We start from the raw sequence: 16,617 nt of genomic DNA, 5'->3' as shown, positions 1-16,617 counted from the left end.
ATCCCTTTCACAATCCAGGACTGCTGGCTCCCAACTGCTCACCTGCCTGACTTCCTGATTGCCCTTAACTGCTTCTGCCAGCCAGCATGATCATCCCCTAACCACTGCCCTGCCAGCCTAATTAATGCCTAACTGCTCCTGATTGATGCCTAACTGCCAGCCTGTTTGCCACTAACTGCCCTCCCCTGTATGTCTGGTCACCCCTAACTGCCCTCCCCTGTAGGCCTGGGTCCCCCCCAACTGTTGTTCCCTGAAGGCTCGGTCATCCCCAACTTTCCTCCTTTGCCAGCCTGGTCCCTCCCAACTGCCATCCCCTGCTGGCCATCTTGTGTCGACATGAGGGCAGCCATCTTGTATGTTGGAGTGACAGTCAGTTTGCATATTACTCTTTTATTAGATAGGATAACATATGTCCTGATATAAGAAGTAATACTAACTAAATAAGAACATTTCTATAATCAGAAAATAATTCTTCTCCTTAAAGGAGTTCATTTTGCTAGGCTCTTCCAACTGCTACAATGAATTTTTCAGTTTTATTCATCTCTCATCCTGATTCATATCTGAGTTGAATTCTATATCACTAAATGATGGTGTTTTTTTTGTTTTGTTTTGTTTTGTTTTTTTGTGTGTTTTTAAAAAAATATATTTTATTGATTTTTTAAAGAGAGGAAGGGAGAGAGGTAGAGAGCTAGAAACGTCGATGAGAGAGAAACATCGACCAGCTGCCTCTTGCACACCCCCTACCGGGGATGTGCCCGCAACCAATGTACATGCCCTTGACCAGAATCGAACCTGGGACCTTTCAGTCCGCAGACTGACACTCTACCACTGAGCCAAACCGGTTTCGGCTGGTGCTTTTTTTAATTTAATTTTCCCATCACCATTTATCCCCTCTAGTCTCTCTCCCACCTCCTCTCCCCACTGTTGTCCATTTCTATGAGTTCTCTTTTTTCCCTCAACCCCTCTCCCACCCCTGCCCCCTTACACACACCAGAGCTGGCTGTTTGCTCTCTCTGAGTCTGTCTCTATTTTGCTTGGTAGTTCAGTTTGTTCATTAAATTCCACATATGAGCGAAGTCATATGGTACTTGTCTTTCTATTACTGGCTTATTTCACTTACCATAATGTTCTCCAATTAAAGTTTTAAATAAACTCCACTGAGATATTCTCAGTAGTGGATCATATGTCATACCACACTCAGTGAAAACTCAGAATTGTTCATATGTTTGCAGAGCATTGATTTGATTTGCTGCAGACTCTATTTTCAAGACTGCAAATACTGAATGAGGATCACATATGGTTAATTCAAACTTTCTCTTCAGGTAATATGAGAAATTAACAGCCTGGGTTGTTCTTCTGGTAGTGTGTGTGTGTGTGTGTGTGTGTGTGTGTGTTGTGTGTTTTGCCAAGATACGTTCAAACTCTATAGATGAATTATTTACAAGCATTACTTATTCAGTTTTTTGGAATAAATGTATCATTTTCTAATTCTGAAGAAAAGGATAAAAGTAGAATTTAACACACTAAGTATGGACTACACTTTGAGGAATCCTTAGTAATAGCACCATTTTATCTTGCCTTAATGTGTATGAGAATGTTAGTTTTCTCTATCAATCTTCCCAAAGAGGATTGCCTGGTTCCCAGGATAACTAAGACCCAGAAGCTGAATATGACTGGTAAATGCTGCTGTCTTCTTGTTTGGCCAGCACAGCATTTCACTGTTGTGGTTTAATAATATTTGATATTATCCTTTCTAATAAAGAGGGAATATGCTAATTGACCCTCACGCTGCCACAAATATGGTGGCATTCATAGCCAATAAGGAGGGAATATGCTAATTGACTGCCCTGCCCTCAAATCTGGTGGTACCCAGAGCCAATAAGGAGGGAATATGCTAATTGACTGCCACACCCTCAAAGATGGTGGCACCCACAGCCACAAGATGGTGGCACCCAGTCCCCTCAGCCCCGCCAGGTGGCAGGCGCTTGGCAAGGCGCAGGCAAGCCTCAGATGGCGGCTGCCCAGCCACCCAGGGCTGCCTGAGGCTCAGGTAACCAGGGCTGGCTGAGGCTTGCAGTGCCGGCAGTGGCAGCAGCAGAGGTGTGATGGGGCGTTACCTTCTCCTAATTGCTGGGTTGCCTCCCATCCCGAGGGCTTCCAGACTGTGAGAGGGAACAGGCCGGGCTGAGGGACCCTCCTCCAGTGCATGAATTTTAGTTTAAAATATTATGTTATTATATTCAGTGCCCCACCCCTACCCCAATACATTTACCTGCTTATCTGCTGAAAACCAATTCCAGCATGTAATAATTACAAGAGTTTTGCCAAAAGGTTGGTGAAGCTTGGGGAGCTCAACAGGGTTGAATCAAATGTAGTTTACCTGTTGGAAACTGCTAAAGGGCACTTCCCCCAAACTCAATAGGATTGTTACTGCCAGACAGCTCAGGGCATTTTATTGCCCCCTGTTGGCCAAACATCTGAACAGCTGTAGGCTATTCCCCAAACTGATAATGCTTCAGTACAAATCCTTTGATATTGTACCCTTTGAAGTGTATATTTCCACCTTGCCTTAGGATAAATCAAGGGTCTTTGGTCAAGGGAGAGTCTTCAGTTCCTTTTAGCTGAAGCTCCTCTGACCCCCAATGCCTTTCAAAAATACATTTTGTCTTTGGACTCCTTTTTAATCACCTACGTGCAGCCCCCTTTCTCCAGAATGCTGAACCCTTTGTAAGGCTGGGAAAAGAAACCCAGCAATTATCCTTCAAAGCTTTTGACTTTGCCACCCACCCCTGACCAATGTTGCCATGTGCCCAGATCACATGGCAACATTGGTCAGGGGTGGATGGCAAAGTCAAAAGAGATGTCACAAAACATCCAATAGTCTCTCTTCACAAACTGAAAGCAACATTTGAAAAACTTCACCATTTTCCTGATGTCTGCTTCCAGAATATCAGAGCATGTGCCCAAGTACAGGAAATCAGCCCTTTTGTTTTGACAGAATAGATACACTAAGATTTTATATTCGACTTTATATGGCCTGACAATCCTTAAATTCATCGGTCAATAGCTATAATTCAATTTCAACCTATAAATAATATTTTGGGTACAATAATCTTAAAATCTAAATTAGGATATTACCAAGAGTTTAGTCACAAAAACTTCCTTACCTAGCATAAAACTCTGTGACAAGTATAACAGTGGGATAAAAGTGTGCTGTAAAAATGCTCCATATCAAAAGATTTTTGGAATTCCAAATATCTCCATTCATCTTATATTCCTATTACCTAGTACAATGCCTGACCCACACAAGGCACTCAAACATTTACTCAATGAATTTGAAGGCTGCTATCTTTAAACATAACAGATAGTTACCCTTTCTAGACCTTCTCTAAAAGATCTCCTTTCTTTTCTTTCCCTTTCTAGTTTTGGCCTTGGCCTTGCCCCTCCTCATGAGATGCTGGTGGGCCCTACCTATATGTGTATGTTTGGGGGAAGGTGGAGCGAGTCACGGCTGCCAAGCAATCCAGTGCCCTGGCCCAGGATGGGGGTTGGACAGGCTAGCAGTCTGCTAGGAGCTGGGCATACACTGTCCAGGTTAGCAATTCAGAACTTGAAATCTTAGGCCACTGCAGGCCAGATGGCTAGAAAAGAACCAGGCAAGCAAAACAGGGAACACTGGGAGGTTGAAGTCAGGAGGAACAGATGACCATGTGGTTGACCAATTAAAGGAAAGGCAGACGGATCTGCACAGCTAAGGTCAGACGCAGCAGTCAGGATCTGCCCAGATGAGAGCTGTCAAGAGCTATCCTCCAAAGTCAAAGTTCACAGAGCCAGTTTAAAATTTTCCAAAATGCCCCCACTAAGAGTACTTAAATCTTTTGCTGAAAGGAATCTGTTCTAAGAAGCCCTTTAGAGCTGCTCTAATATACTTTTCCTTTTGGAGGTCCTAGAAGAAACAGAAGTTACCTTGTATTACGCAAATTTTGCCCATCATTGCTGGTAGCAGTGGTGAGGTTGGGAGAGAAAGGAGGAATTTACTCATGACACCTTTATGAAATAATCAGACTATATTTTCTACTATACTACTACTGCTATATTGCCACCCTAAATAGGCATTGGAAATTACAATGTGGCATTATATAAAGTAGATCACTTCTGCAGAGGCCTCAGAGAAAAGCAGAGCATACCTCTTTCATACATCACACTATTTAGTCATCTTTCAAGTGCGGGTTCGCCTAAACTCTCTGACTAAACTAAAAGCTTCTGATAAGCATTGTCTGGCAATGAGTTAGAAGCCAGACTCTTTAACACAGGTACCTGGAGTCCGGTTCTTTTTCTTTTTAGTGCTTTTGTTGATTTTAGAGAGAGGAAGGGAGGAGAGAAAGAAAGAAACATTGATGAGTGAGAATCATTGTTTGGCTGCCTCCTCTATGCCCCCTACTGGGCACAGAGCCTGCAACAAAGGCATGTGCTCCAACCAGGAACCAAACTGTGACATCCTCAACCACTGAGCCACACCAGCGGGCTGGAGTCCAGCTACTGCACATTGTCAATAAAAGGGTAGGGGAGAAGGAACAGGAGATACAGCCATTCACTGGAACAGCCAGTGGAACTAGGGGGTTGAAGTGACAGTGTCTTAAAGGCTATCAAAGAAAGTTGTTATGCAAAGTATTATTATTTATGTCTCTCTCATGAATAAAAGAAAGGTTTTTCCCTATAGCTTGTTTTAAGCAAGATACTCTACAACCTACCCTTCACACTCATGCCACCCTTATCTTCCTGAAATACAGGCTGGGTATCACAGCCACTCTCCTCAAAAATTTTCAGTGGCTTCTATACCTACTATATCAACTTCAAAGTTATCAGCATGAATATCAGGTCCTTTATGTGGGCCTAATACTGCCTTTCTAGTCTCACTTTTTGTATTTTCCTACACACCCTGTGATCCAACCACACCTCATCACTCAGTTCCTTTCCAAACATGTCATATGGTTTCAGACTATCTCTTGCATTTGCTTATGTCCTTCAGACCTGGTATTTTTTCACTGGTGTGAGTGAGAAGAGGGGTCCTATGGGAAGTAACCTCACAGGGTGATCTGGTCATAAATCCCTAACTCACGCAGTCATGGTAGGTAGTCATGTCCCAGGCATATAACCTCTTTAGTACAAAATTTATCTTTGCAACCTGGCTGGTGTGGCTCAGTTGGTCTGAGCATTGTCTCATGCAAAAAAGGTCGCTGGTTTGATTCTTGGTCAGGGCACATACCCAGGTTGTGGGTGCGATCCCAGGTCAGGGTGGCATATAAGAGGCAACTGATCGATGTTTCTCTCTCTCCCTCTCCCTTCCTCTTTCTCAAATAAAAAAAAAAAATATTTTTAAAGAGATTTATATTTGCCTTAAGCAAGCCTAGTCCACTGTGTGTGTGCAATTAGGTTAACACACCATAGAAATAAACTGTAACCACCCTCAAGAGAGCACATAATCTTGTTAACTATTCTAATCCCTGCCTTGCTTTCTCTCACCATCCCATAAACTTCCCTCTTTAATTTCAAATGCATAAAAGAAGCTGCAAAACTTATTCTCCAGAGCATCTGAGATCTTGCTCCCTGGCAAATGTCATCAGTTTGGCGCAAATAAACTTACAAAAATTCTCTACAGCAAGCATGTCAAACTGGTGGCCCGTTTATGTAAATGAGGCTTGCAGCCCGCTGGCCGCAAGTTTGACATGCTTGCTCTACAGGTTTGGATGTTTCTTATAATGACTTAGGGAAAGAAGAAATCAAGTGTCCAGAGTTTGTGGCAATGCCCTCTTGTGTTTGTTACCCCACTGCTTTCGTGACAGGATTATCTGTTTCTATATACAGTGGTGCCTCACACAACGAACTTAATTCGTTCCAGGAGCAAGTTTGTTATGCGAAAAGTTCGTTATGTGAAACGCGTTTTCCCATAACAATACATGTTAAAAAAAATAATTCGTTCTGTAGCATAAAATATGCTAAGATGACATAAAAAAAGATAAATTTTTTGTTATTATTTTTATTTAGATACATCTAAAAACATAATTTTTTTAAAAAAAACACATTTTTTTAATTTTAAGACAGACTAAGTAGAGTCTACTGAATCTTGCACATCTTCATCCATTTTCTGCTTTTTGGCCGATGGTTTCATGAAAAACCTGTCCAAAGTCGTTTGTTTTTCTCTTTTCTCCAACATCTGCCGGAAATAACGGACAAGAGTATCGGAGTAAAGATCGTTGATCCTTGACCGCAAAGCGGTCGTGGAAGCTCGAGCGACTTCGTTGTGTGAAACGAAGTTCGTTGTATGAATCATGAAATGAAGTTCGTTGTGTGCAGCGTTCGGTGTGCGAGGCGTTCTTTATGCGAGGCACCACTGTAATTCCTTCCTCCTATAAATTCACTTTCAGCCTCTATGTGCACAAATCCGAGCCCTAAATGCAAATATCCCTGTGAACATGTGTGTGGAGTTAGTGAATCACTTACCCTACAATATGGCTCCTTCTTTTTTATATCCTCCTGCTGGATCAGCTTCAGGCCCTGGACACCATTCTGCAGGCCTCTCTCATATAGGGCCTGAAGTCTGGGAATTTCTTCTTGTTTTACAGCTACTATAAGCTTAAAAAAAATGATAATGTAAATAGAGTTAAACAAATCATCAACTATGAAAGATAAAGTGACTAGAAAAATCATAAATTGTTACACTGGATTGATTTTTTTAAATTGCTTTTTCTTCATGTCTCTATTTCAACATTCCTTCATGACATCATTTTCCTCCTCCACTGGAAAAAGTTCTCTTTAGAAAACTGCATGAGCCCAGCCAGCGTGGCTCAGTGGTTCAGTGTCAACCTATAAACCAGGAGGTCACAGTTCGATTCCTGGTCAGGGCATATACCCGAGTTGCGGGCTTAATCCCCAGTGGGGAGCATGCAGGAGGCAACCGATCAATGATTCTTTCTCATTATTGATATTTCTATTTCTCTTTCCTACTTCCTCACCCTCTGAAATCAGTAAAAATATATTTTTTAAAAAAGTGCATGAAGAATTTTCCTCAAAGTTGAGATGTAATCTCAATTTCCACATCTTGGCCATAATCAATTGTTACCACCTTTACTCCCTCAGTCCCAGAAGGGAGAGAAGCACTCGATTACTTAATCTTTATATTAAAAAACAAACAAAATTTTAAAAATCAGCAACAACAAAACAGAATGGCCTTTTTTCTATAAGAGAATGTAAAATACCAGTTCATCAAGAAAACATTTTGTGCCAAGACCGGTTTGGCTCAATAGATGGAGCGTCGGCTTGGGGACTGAAGGGTCCCGGGTTCGATTCTGGTCAAGGGCATGTACCTTGGTTGCGGGCATATCCCCAGTAGGGGGTGTGCAAGAGGCAGCTGATCGATGACTCTCATCAATGTTTCTAGCTCTCTATCTCTCTCCCTTCTTCTCTGTATAAAATCAATAAAATATATTTAAAAAAAAAAAAAGAAAACATTTGGTATTTAGTATAATGGGATATCATAAACATAAAACTATCCATTTTATTTCCTATAATAAAGTATATTACAAAGTATTTACTAATGCATCCTATTGCAAAGAAAAAAAATAGGTAAATTTATCAACTTTACTCAAGACTCTTTTTCTATTTATTTTTGGGCAAAGTTTCTTCTTAAAATAGTTTCTTCCTTAACAGCTCACAGCAAGGAAGGCACAGATGTATATTCCCAGGTAAATAAGAATTTACAAATTACTATTTCATAGCAATGAGTCAACATTTAATAGAGATAATACTCTTAATCAAGGTGTAAAGGTTATTTAAATCAACAAATAACTAACCTTAAGAACAAAAGTGGAGTCAAAGGACTCTATCCAGAAAATGAAAAGACAAAGCACTGAATGGGAGAAAATATTTGCAAATCATATAGGTGATAAGGGACTAGTATCCAGAGTACTATATAAAGAACTCTTATAACTCAACCAGAAAAACTATAAACACAGTTTTACATATTTTTTCACTTCATACTACAATATGTCGGGACCATTTCCCCATATAATTTTTTTAAATCTTCATAGCATTTTTAATGGTAACAATGAACTTTTATTTTTAAAAATTACATGAAAAAGACTTACAAGGGAATATTACGAATAACTTATGCCAACAAATTAGATAATCTACATGAAGTGGACAAATTCATAGGAAGACACAAGCTTCTGAAACTGATTCAAGAAGAAAATCTGAATAGACCTATAACATGCAAAGAGACTGAATTAATAACTTTAAAACTTCCCGCAAAGATCAGGCCCAGGAACTATACTCATGAGTGATACCACATGTTTTAAAGATTTAATACCAATTCTTCCCAAACTCTTCCAACAAAACAAAAGGGAACACTTCCTAACTAATTCAGTGAGGCCAGTCTTAGCCAGATACTCAAGCCAGACAAAGATTAAAACAAAAACAAAACAAAAAACAACAACAACAAAAAAACAACAAGACTGCAGACCAACATCTCTTGTGAATATTGATATGAGTCCTGACTAGTAAACTGATGCAGCAACATACAGGAAGGATTATATACCATGACCAAGTGAAATTTACTGCAGGAATGAAAGATCAATTTAACATCCAAAAGTCAATTAATGTAATGTATTAATAGAATAAAAGACAAAAACTACATGATTGCTTCAACAGAAGCAGAAAAAGCATTTGAGAAAATCCAACACCCTTTTATGATTAAAACAACAACACAACTCTCAATGAACTAGAAATAGAAAGGAAGTTCCTCAATCTGATAAAGGGCATCTACAAAAAACCCACAACTAGCATCATACTTAATAATGAAAAGTTAAATGCTTCCTTCTTAAGATCAGGAAATCACAAGGTTGTCCACTTTCATTGCTTTCACTTTTCTTTTTCTTTTTTCTAATATATTTTATTGATTTTTTACAGAGAGGAAGGGAGAGAGACAGAGAGTTAGAAACATTGATGAGAGAGAGTCATCGATCAGCTGCCTCTTGCACACCCCCTACTGGGGATATGCCCGCAACCAAGGTACATGCCCTTGACCGCAATCGAACCCGGGACTCTTCAGTCCCCAAGCCGACGCTCTATCCATTGAGCCAAACCGGTCTCGGCTGCTTTCACTTTTCAACACGCATTAGAGATTTTACACAGGGAAATTAGGCAAGAAAAAGTATAAAAAGTATCCAAATTGAAAAAGAAGTTAAACTATTTTATTTTCAGATGGTATGATCCTACACATAGAAAATTCTAAGGAATCCACATACCAAAAGAACAAATACCTATTAAACTAATACCAAGGAATAAATTTAACAAAAGAAATGCAAGACCTGCACAATGAAAAATATGTAACTGTTGAAAGAAATATCTAAGTCAATGAAAAGACATCCCATGTTCATAAGATTTAATATTGTTAAGATGGCAATACTCTCCAAATTGATCTATAGATTCAATATATTTATCAAAATCCCAGCTGCCTTTTTAGAACTACTGACAAACTGACTCTGAAATTCATATGAAAATGCAAGGCACCCATAAACAGCCAAACAATATGTTTTTTAAAAATGTGTTGCTTTTTTATTTTTAAAATTGATTTCAGAGAGGAAGAGAGAGAGAGAGAGAGAGAAACACTGATGAGAGAGAACATCGATCGGCTGCCTCCTGTATGCCCCATACTGAAGATCAAGCTTGCAACCCTGGGCAGTGCCTTGACCAGGAGACGAACCAGTGAACTGTTTGTGCATAGGACAGATGCTCAACCAACTGAGCAACCGTTAGCCAAAACAATCTTGAAAAAGAAGAACAAAGTTGGAGAACTCACACTCCCTGATTTCAAAATAGTTAGGGTAATCAAAATAGTGTGATAGGATATAAAGATAGGCATATATCAATGGAATAGAATTGAGAATCCTAAACATACCTTCTGACATTTATGCATAAATGAGTTGTGATACAGACAAAAAGCAATGTAGAAAAAAATAGTCTTTTCAACAAATGGTGGTAAACAACTGGATCAACACATACAAGACAATAAAGCTGGACCCCTTCCTCACACCGTATACCAAAATTAATTAAAAAGGCCCTGGTCAGTATGGTTCAGTTGGTTGGACACCATTCAGTGTACCAAGAGATTGCTGATTCCTGGTCAGGGCACATGCCTGTGTAGTGGGCTCGATCCCCAGCAGGGGGTGTGCAGAAGGCAACCAACAGATGCTTTGCTATCACATCAATGCTCCTCTTTCCCCCTTCCTCTCTTTCTAGAGTGAGGCAGGAATCTTCTGTTGGCAGGGTCTGTGGAAAGGGCGGTCAGCTGGCTGTGAAGGTGTTAATAAGTCCTTGAAGCAGGCCAAGAAAATGGGTGAAGATGGTAAAGTATTCAAGCAGAAACAGAAAGAGGGGCAGAAGAAACTCAAGGAGCTAAAAGTGAAGGCTGTGGGAAAGAAATGCCACACCCGGGGAGATCCCACATTTGGAATTAAGAATTCTGGGGGGGAAAAACACAAAACAAAACAAAAAAAAAACCACGCTGTTCCTTGTACTTGGGTCAATGGTGATCCTTAATTCCATTTCTGTTTCAACATCTGGATCCTCTTCCATAACATGTGTTACCACTTATAGCTAGAATGAAATGTTGCACTGAAGCCTACATTTAATAATAAACTTTTGTTAAAAAAAAATATATCATTCTGTGGTTCCTCTTCTCTTTAGTTCTCAGCCATTCCTACCTCAGCTGGGAAGTCAGAGCAAACCCAGCCTAAAATTCTACCAAAATATACTCTGCGATATTTGTTCTACCCCAAATTCTTTAGTACCTAGAATTAAACCAATTCATCTGGGGGAAAAGGAAAGTGATGATAGACCTAAAGGTCAGAGCTAAGGTTGTAACAAAACTCTTCAAAGAAAACATGGGAGTAACGTCCAGCCAGTGTGGCTCAGAGGTTGAGTGTCAACTCAGGAACCAAGGTCACCAGTTCGATTCCCAGTCAAGGCAATGCCCAGGTTGCGGGCTTGATCCCCAGTAGGGGTGTGCGGGCAGCAGCTGATCAATGTTCCTATCTCATAGATGTTTCTATCTCTCTGTCCCTCTCCCATCCGTCTCTCTCTAAAGTCAATAAAAACATATTTTTAAAAAAACATAGGAGTAATTTTTCATGACCTAAGATTAGGCGACAATTTCTTGGGTATGACACTAAACATACAAACAACAAAAGAAAAAGATAACCTTGGACTTCATAAAAATTAAAACTTATGTACTTCAAAGGATACCTTCAAGAAAGTAAAAATCTACAGAATGGGAGAAAAACTTTAGTAATATTTTTAAAATTACTGTTACCATTACTATTATTTTATATTAAAATAAAAATATCTTAATGTTTTAGCAGTATTTTAGTAAATATCTTGTGGCTAATAAGGGACTGTATCCAGAATATATAAAGGACACTTACAACTCAACAATGAGAAGACAACCCAATTTAAAAAGCAAGCAAAAGATTTTTAAAAATACATTTTTTTATTGATTTCAGAGAGGAAGGGAGTGAGAGAGGGATAGAAACATCAATGATGAGAGAGAATCACTGATCAACTGCCTCATGGACACCCCCCAGTGGGGATTGAGCCCACAACTCGGGCATATGCCCTTGACCAAAATCGAACCATGGACCTTTAAGTCCGCAGGCCGATGCTCTATCCACTGAACCAAACCAGCCACGGCTGGGCAAAAGATTTGAATAGCATGTTTTCAAAGATAAATGAATAGTCAATAAGCATATGAAAAGATGCTCAATATCATTAATAATTAGGGAAATGCCAATCAAAACCACAATGATTTATACCTGTTCAGACCGAGGATGACTAAAATAAAAAAGGCATAATAATAAAAGTTGGTGAGGATGTGGAGATATTAGAATCCTCATTAATTGTTGATGGGAATATAAAACAGTGTAGCACTTTGGAAAACAGTTTGGCAGCTCCTTAAATGTTAAACATGGAGTTACCTATAACCCAGCAATTCCACTCCTAGGTCCATGTCGGAGGGAAATGAAAACAGGTCCATACAAAAACCTGTACATAGATTCCATAGCAGTGCTATTTATAATAGCCAAAGGGTGGAAACAGCCCAAATGTCCATCAGTGTAAAATGAATAAACAAAATTTGGTATACCTACACAATAAAACATATAAAAAGATTGAAGTATTGATTCGTGCTACAAATGAATGAACCTGAAAAATATATACTAAGTGAAAGAAGCCAGTCACAAAAGACAACATACTGTATGAATTCATTTACATGGAGCGTCCAGACTAGTCAAATCCAGAAAATACATTAGTGGTTGCCAGGGCCTGGGACGAAGCAAAACTAGGAAGTAGGGGGAGTGGGGAATGACTCTTAATGGGCATATGGTTTCTTTTTGGGAAAATGAATATGTCTAAAATTAGATAATGGTGATAGCTACACCTTCTGTGACTACACTAAAAACTAAATTGTGTATTTTATTTTATTTTTTTAAACACATTTTATTGATTTTTTACAGAGAGGAAGGGAGAGAGATAGAGAGTTAGAAACATTGATGAGAGAGAAACATCAATCAGCTGCCTCCTGCACACCCCGCACTGGGGATGTGCCCACAACCAAGGTACATGACCTTGACCGGAATCGAACCTGGGACCCTTGAGTCCACAGGCCGACACTCTATCCACTGAGCCAAACCGGTTTCAGCTAAATTGTATATTTTAAAAGGGTGAATTGTGTGGTATATAAATTATGTCATAAAGCTGTTACTTTAAAAATTACATGGAATGTCCTGGCTGGTGTGGCTCAGTTGGTTGGAGCCTCATCCCGTACCCGTTTCAGGTCCCATCCCCGGTAGGGGTTCATATGGAAAGCAACCGATCAATGTTTCTCTCTCCACATCAATGTTTCTCTCTCCCTCTCCCTTCTTCTCTCTATAAAGTCATTAAAAACCTACCAATTTTTTTTAATTACATGGAGTTAGTTACACCATCTTTTAAAAAAGTTATTCTCTAATATTAGATTCTGCAAATTACTTGATATAAAGAAAGAAAATCCAGGGTTTAAAAAAATTCAACATTAAACATCAGTAAGAAAATGTTAGTTATAAATAAGTCAAGTAAAATACCATACCTTGCCAACCTGCTTGTAAGAAATTCCCTTTTGGTTACAGTACTCATAGATGAGGGCTGCACCCTGTACACATAATTTAGCTTTTAGAGATTCCGGTTTATAATAAATTCCACTATGTATGACACCACTGTTATGTCCAGTCTGGTGAATAGCTACCAAACAAGAGAAATAGGATAAGAGAAAAATAAATGACTCATACAAAACCTAAGAAGTGGGGGAACAAACATATTTGAAGCTATCAGAGACCACATTATTTAAAATTCTTACAGCCAGAGTACTGGTAAATTTTCCTACCGCCATCTTTGTTGCCTGTGTCACATCCCTCCAGCCCACCTTTGACTGTAGTTACAACTTTGGTGCACAAAATTACCTCTCACTTCCAGCATACCATTTTAAGGGACCATTATAGTTCCCTGCACTCTGCCCTAGGACCTTGTCTAATGTGGGGAAAGAGAACTCAACATTCCTAGAGGCAGTCCTCAACCAATAGGGACAGGAGCTGGTGGATAAATGATCATGGTGCTGGGAAATGTTTATGGAGCTCCTCAGAGGTCCAAGTAGAATCAAACTCACAACAGCACCTTTAATAAGGTACCTCCTGTGGCTCTCCCTCCTTCCCTGTTTACTATCCCTACCCCCTCACTCCTGTCTCCTACAGAACCTCTCAAATTACTTATACCCAAGACCTAGTCCCAGACTCTACTTTAGGGAGAACTCAAACTAGCATAGTACTAACATCGACACTCAACATTACAGATGCAGAATTGACAAAATAAGCGGGTGTTCTGGATAAGCCTGAAGAGCAACACTGATAACATACATCAACCATACATACCTAATTCCTTCTCCTTTTCCAGAACACCAATGGAAAGTGCTGGATGTCGCAGGATGAGTGCTCTGGCAGAGGCAAGCCCCACAATTCCGCCACCGATAACGACTACATCAAATGAGCTTCAAGAGAAAGTCACTTTAAAAATAATGCACGTTTACAGTAGACCTCATCAAACTTCACATGCAACAGTGTTGTCATCTAAGGATAATTAATTAAACTATTAATTTATAGTTGTTAAAAGCAAATGTGTGTTGGTTTTTGTGCTATTTGGCTTCATACTAAGAAGATACCCTTAAAAGTTACCAGCATTGCTGGTCAGTAGAATAACCAGCTACACTCAGCAGGCAGGGTGGCTAGTTGATCAAGATGCTCTAAATCTCCACAGTACTCTGCCTGGGCTAGCTACATGTGTTAAGCATCACACTCTTCTCTACCATCTATTCTTCTAAAATTCAAGTGCAGTATTCTTGAGGATTAGCTAACACATTAAGTCTTCAACACCTTGGTATGCAACAATTTATAATCTTTTCTGTTAAAAAGAAAACAGCTAATAGGTTCAGAACCACAAGTTCAGCCACGTCAAACCCTGATTATATTGATACAACCATTCTAAAAACTAGAAAGGCCTTGTAAAGTCTAACTGCAATGAGGATGTAAAAGATTCTCTTTAGCACTGACCTTAGCACAAATCTAAGTTTTAGAGGAATATTGACACTCTTGCTTCTCCCCTCCCTACCCCCATTTGATCCCCTTTGTATTTTGATGCAAAAGATATGAACAAACATATAATCAAAGAGGACAGATTTACAGGTGGCAAATAAGAACATGAAAATATGTTCAATTCCATTACTCATTAGGGAAATGCAAATTAAAACTATAATGATATATCCGTACACTCATATCAAAATGGCTAAAAAAAAAAAAAAAGTGATAATACCAAATGCTGGTGAGGATGATGAAGAACTGGATCCCTCACATATTACTGGAAGGAATGTAAAATTAACAGTCACTCTGAAAAAAGAATATGGCAGTTTCTTAAAAAACTAAACATGTACTTACTGTAGGTCTTAGTGTCTGCTTTTATCCCAGAGAAAGAAAAAATTTGCTCATACAAAGACTGCACGTAAATGTTTATAGCAGCTTTATTTGTAGCCAAAAACTGTAAACAACCCAGATATCCTTCAACTGGTGAATGATTAAAAAAAAAGTGATACAACTATACTATGTAATGCTACTCAACAATTAAAGGGAATCACTATTCATATAGGTAACACTTAGATGGATCTCAAGGTGGGAAAAAAAAAAAGCCAATCTCAAAAGATTACATACTGTGCAATTCTATTTACAGAACATTCTCAAAGTGGAAAATTATAGAGCTGGGGAATAGATTAGTGGTTGCCACAGGCTAGTAAGTGGTTAGAAAGGTGTAGAGATGAGATGTGAATATAACACAAGGGATATTTTTGTATTGATGGAATATTTGTTTCTGAATTGTGGTGGTAGTTACACAAATTAACACATAATTAAATTGCACGCACAAATGAGTGCATGTAAAACTAATGAAATCTGAACAAGGTTCATGGATTGTACAGATGTCAATTTCCTGGTTTTGATATGGTACTATAGTTATGTAAGATGTTATCATTGGGGTAAATAAGAGTGCTGCTTTGTTGCAAACTTTTATAAATCCATAATTATTTCAAAATAAAAAGTGTAAACTAAACCTTCCCTAATCCTACTTTTCTTTCCTTAAAAAAAAAGCTTCCCCAAATCCTATCCCATTTTAATCCCCCTCCAATACAATAACATAAAGCAACCAGAGTAAATTTTTAAAAATTGATCAGCATTCAATCACTCCCTCTTCTCAACAACCCTTTAAAAGCTTCCAAACGCTCTTAGAATAAAATTCACCTTGCAATTAAAATAAAATAAAACCCCTGATGTAGCCCGTCTCCTAGTGTCATTCCACACCATCTCTGACGCTAAGCTCCAGTCACACTTAACTTTTAATTCTCGAAACAGCCAAGATTTCCAATCTAAAGAAGGAAAACAGTGGTTTCCAATGTGACCTCCAAACTTTAAATCACAGGACCATGAATTCTGCAGGCTTTGATTAGACACTGAGCTGCTTCTCCTTGAGGTAACTCTACGCAGTGTCCGCCTGGAACTGATTTAAGACTGGATTCAGATCTTCTAAGGAACACCAGAGATGCCAGCTAATAAACAGCGTGATTTGATTGCTTACAGTGGGCTGGGTCCTTGAACGCTCAAAACGATCACCTGCGGGAGAGCCTAGCTCCAATTGACAGCCGAACCTTCAAGGAGCTTAAGCAAACCCGCCCAGAGTAACGTAGGACGTGGAGGGGGTGTATTCAAAGACAGACTGTAGTAGCCCTCTACTCAACACTCTTATTCTCTTTCCTCCCGCCCACAAACACAACGAATCCATCCTGCAGCTAGCTCCTGAGATCCGAGTTTGGAGCCCGCGCTCCCCCGGACCTCGACCTTCTCTCACGCCGGGGGCAGGGAAGCAGAGCCAGGGCTCAGGTCCAGCAAGAAACACCTCCAAGATGCAGCGCCGGCGGCGGGGGCGGGCCAGCGGCTACTC

The 16,617-nt window shown here is 39.5% G+C and overlaps 1 protein-coding gene across 1 annotated transcript in view; it reads right to left on the bottom strand.

Annotated features, from left to right (window-relative positions):
• L2HGDH (L-2-hydroxyglutarate dehydrogenase) overlaps positions 1–16,617 on the bottom strand; it is a 35,486-nt gene that overhangs the window by 18,636 nt on the left and 233 nt on the right. Inside the window, exons 2-4 of the mRNA XM_084886981.1 lie at positions 14,013–14,128; positions 13,178–13,329; positions 6,502–6,633 (exon numbers count right to left, since the gene is read on the bottom strand). Coding sequence (XP_084743107.1) covers positions 6,502–6,633; positions 13,178–13,329; positions 14,013–14,128 — 400 coding nt within the window. The remainder of the gene's footprint in view (positions 1–6,501; positions 6,634–13,177; positions 13,330–14,012; positions 14,129–16,617) is intronic.

This window comes from Pipistrellus hanaki, assembly GCF_964339955.1.
Source record: "Pipistrellus hanaki genome assembly, chromosome: 1".
NCBI lineage: Eukaryota > Metazoa > Chordata > Mammalia > Chiroptera > Vespertilionidae > Pipistrellus > Pipistrellus hanaki.
This window is presented reverse-complemented; position numbering and strand designations above follow the sequence as displayed.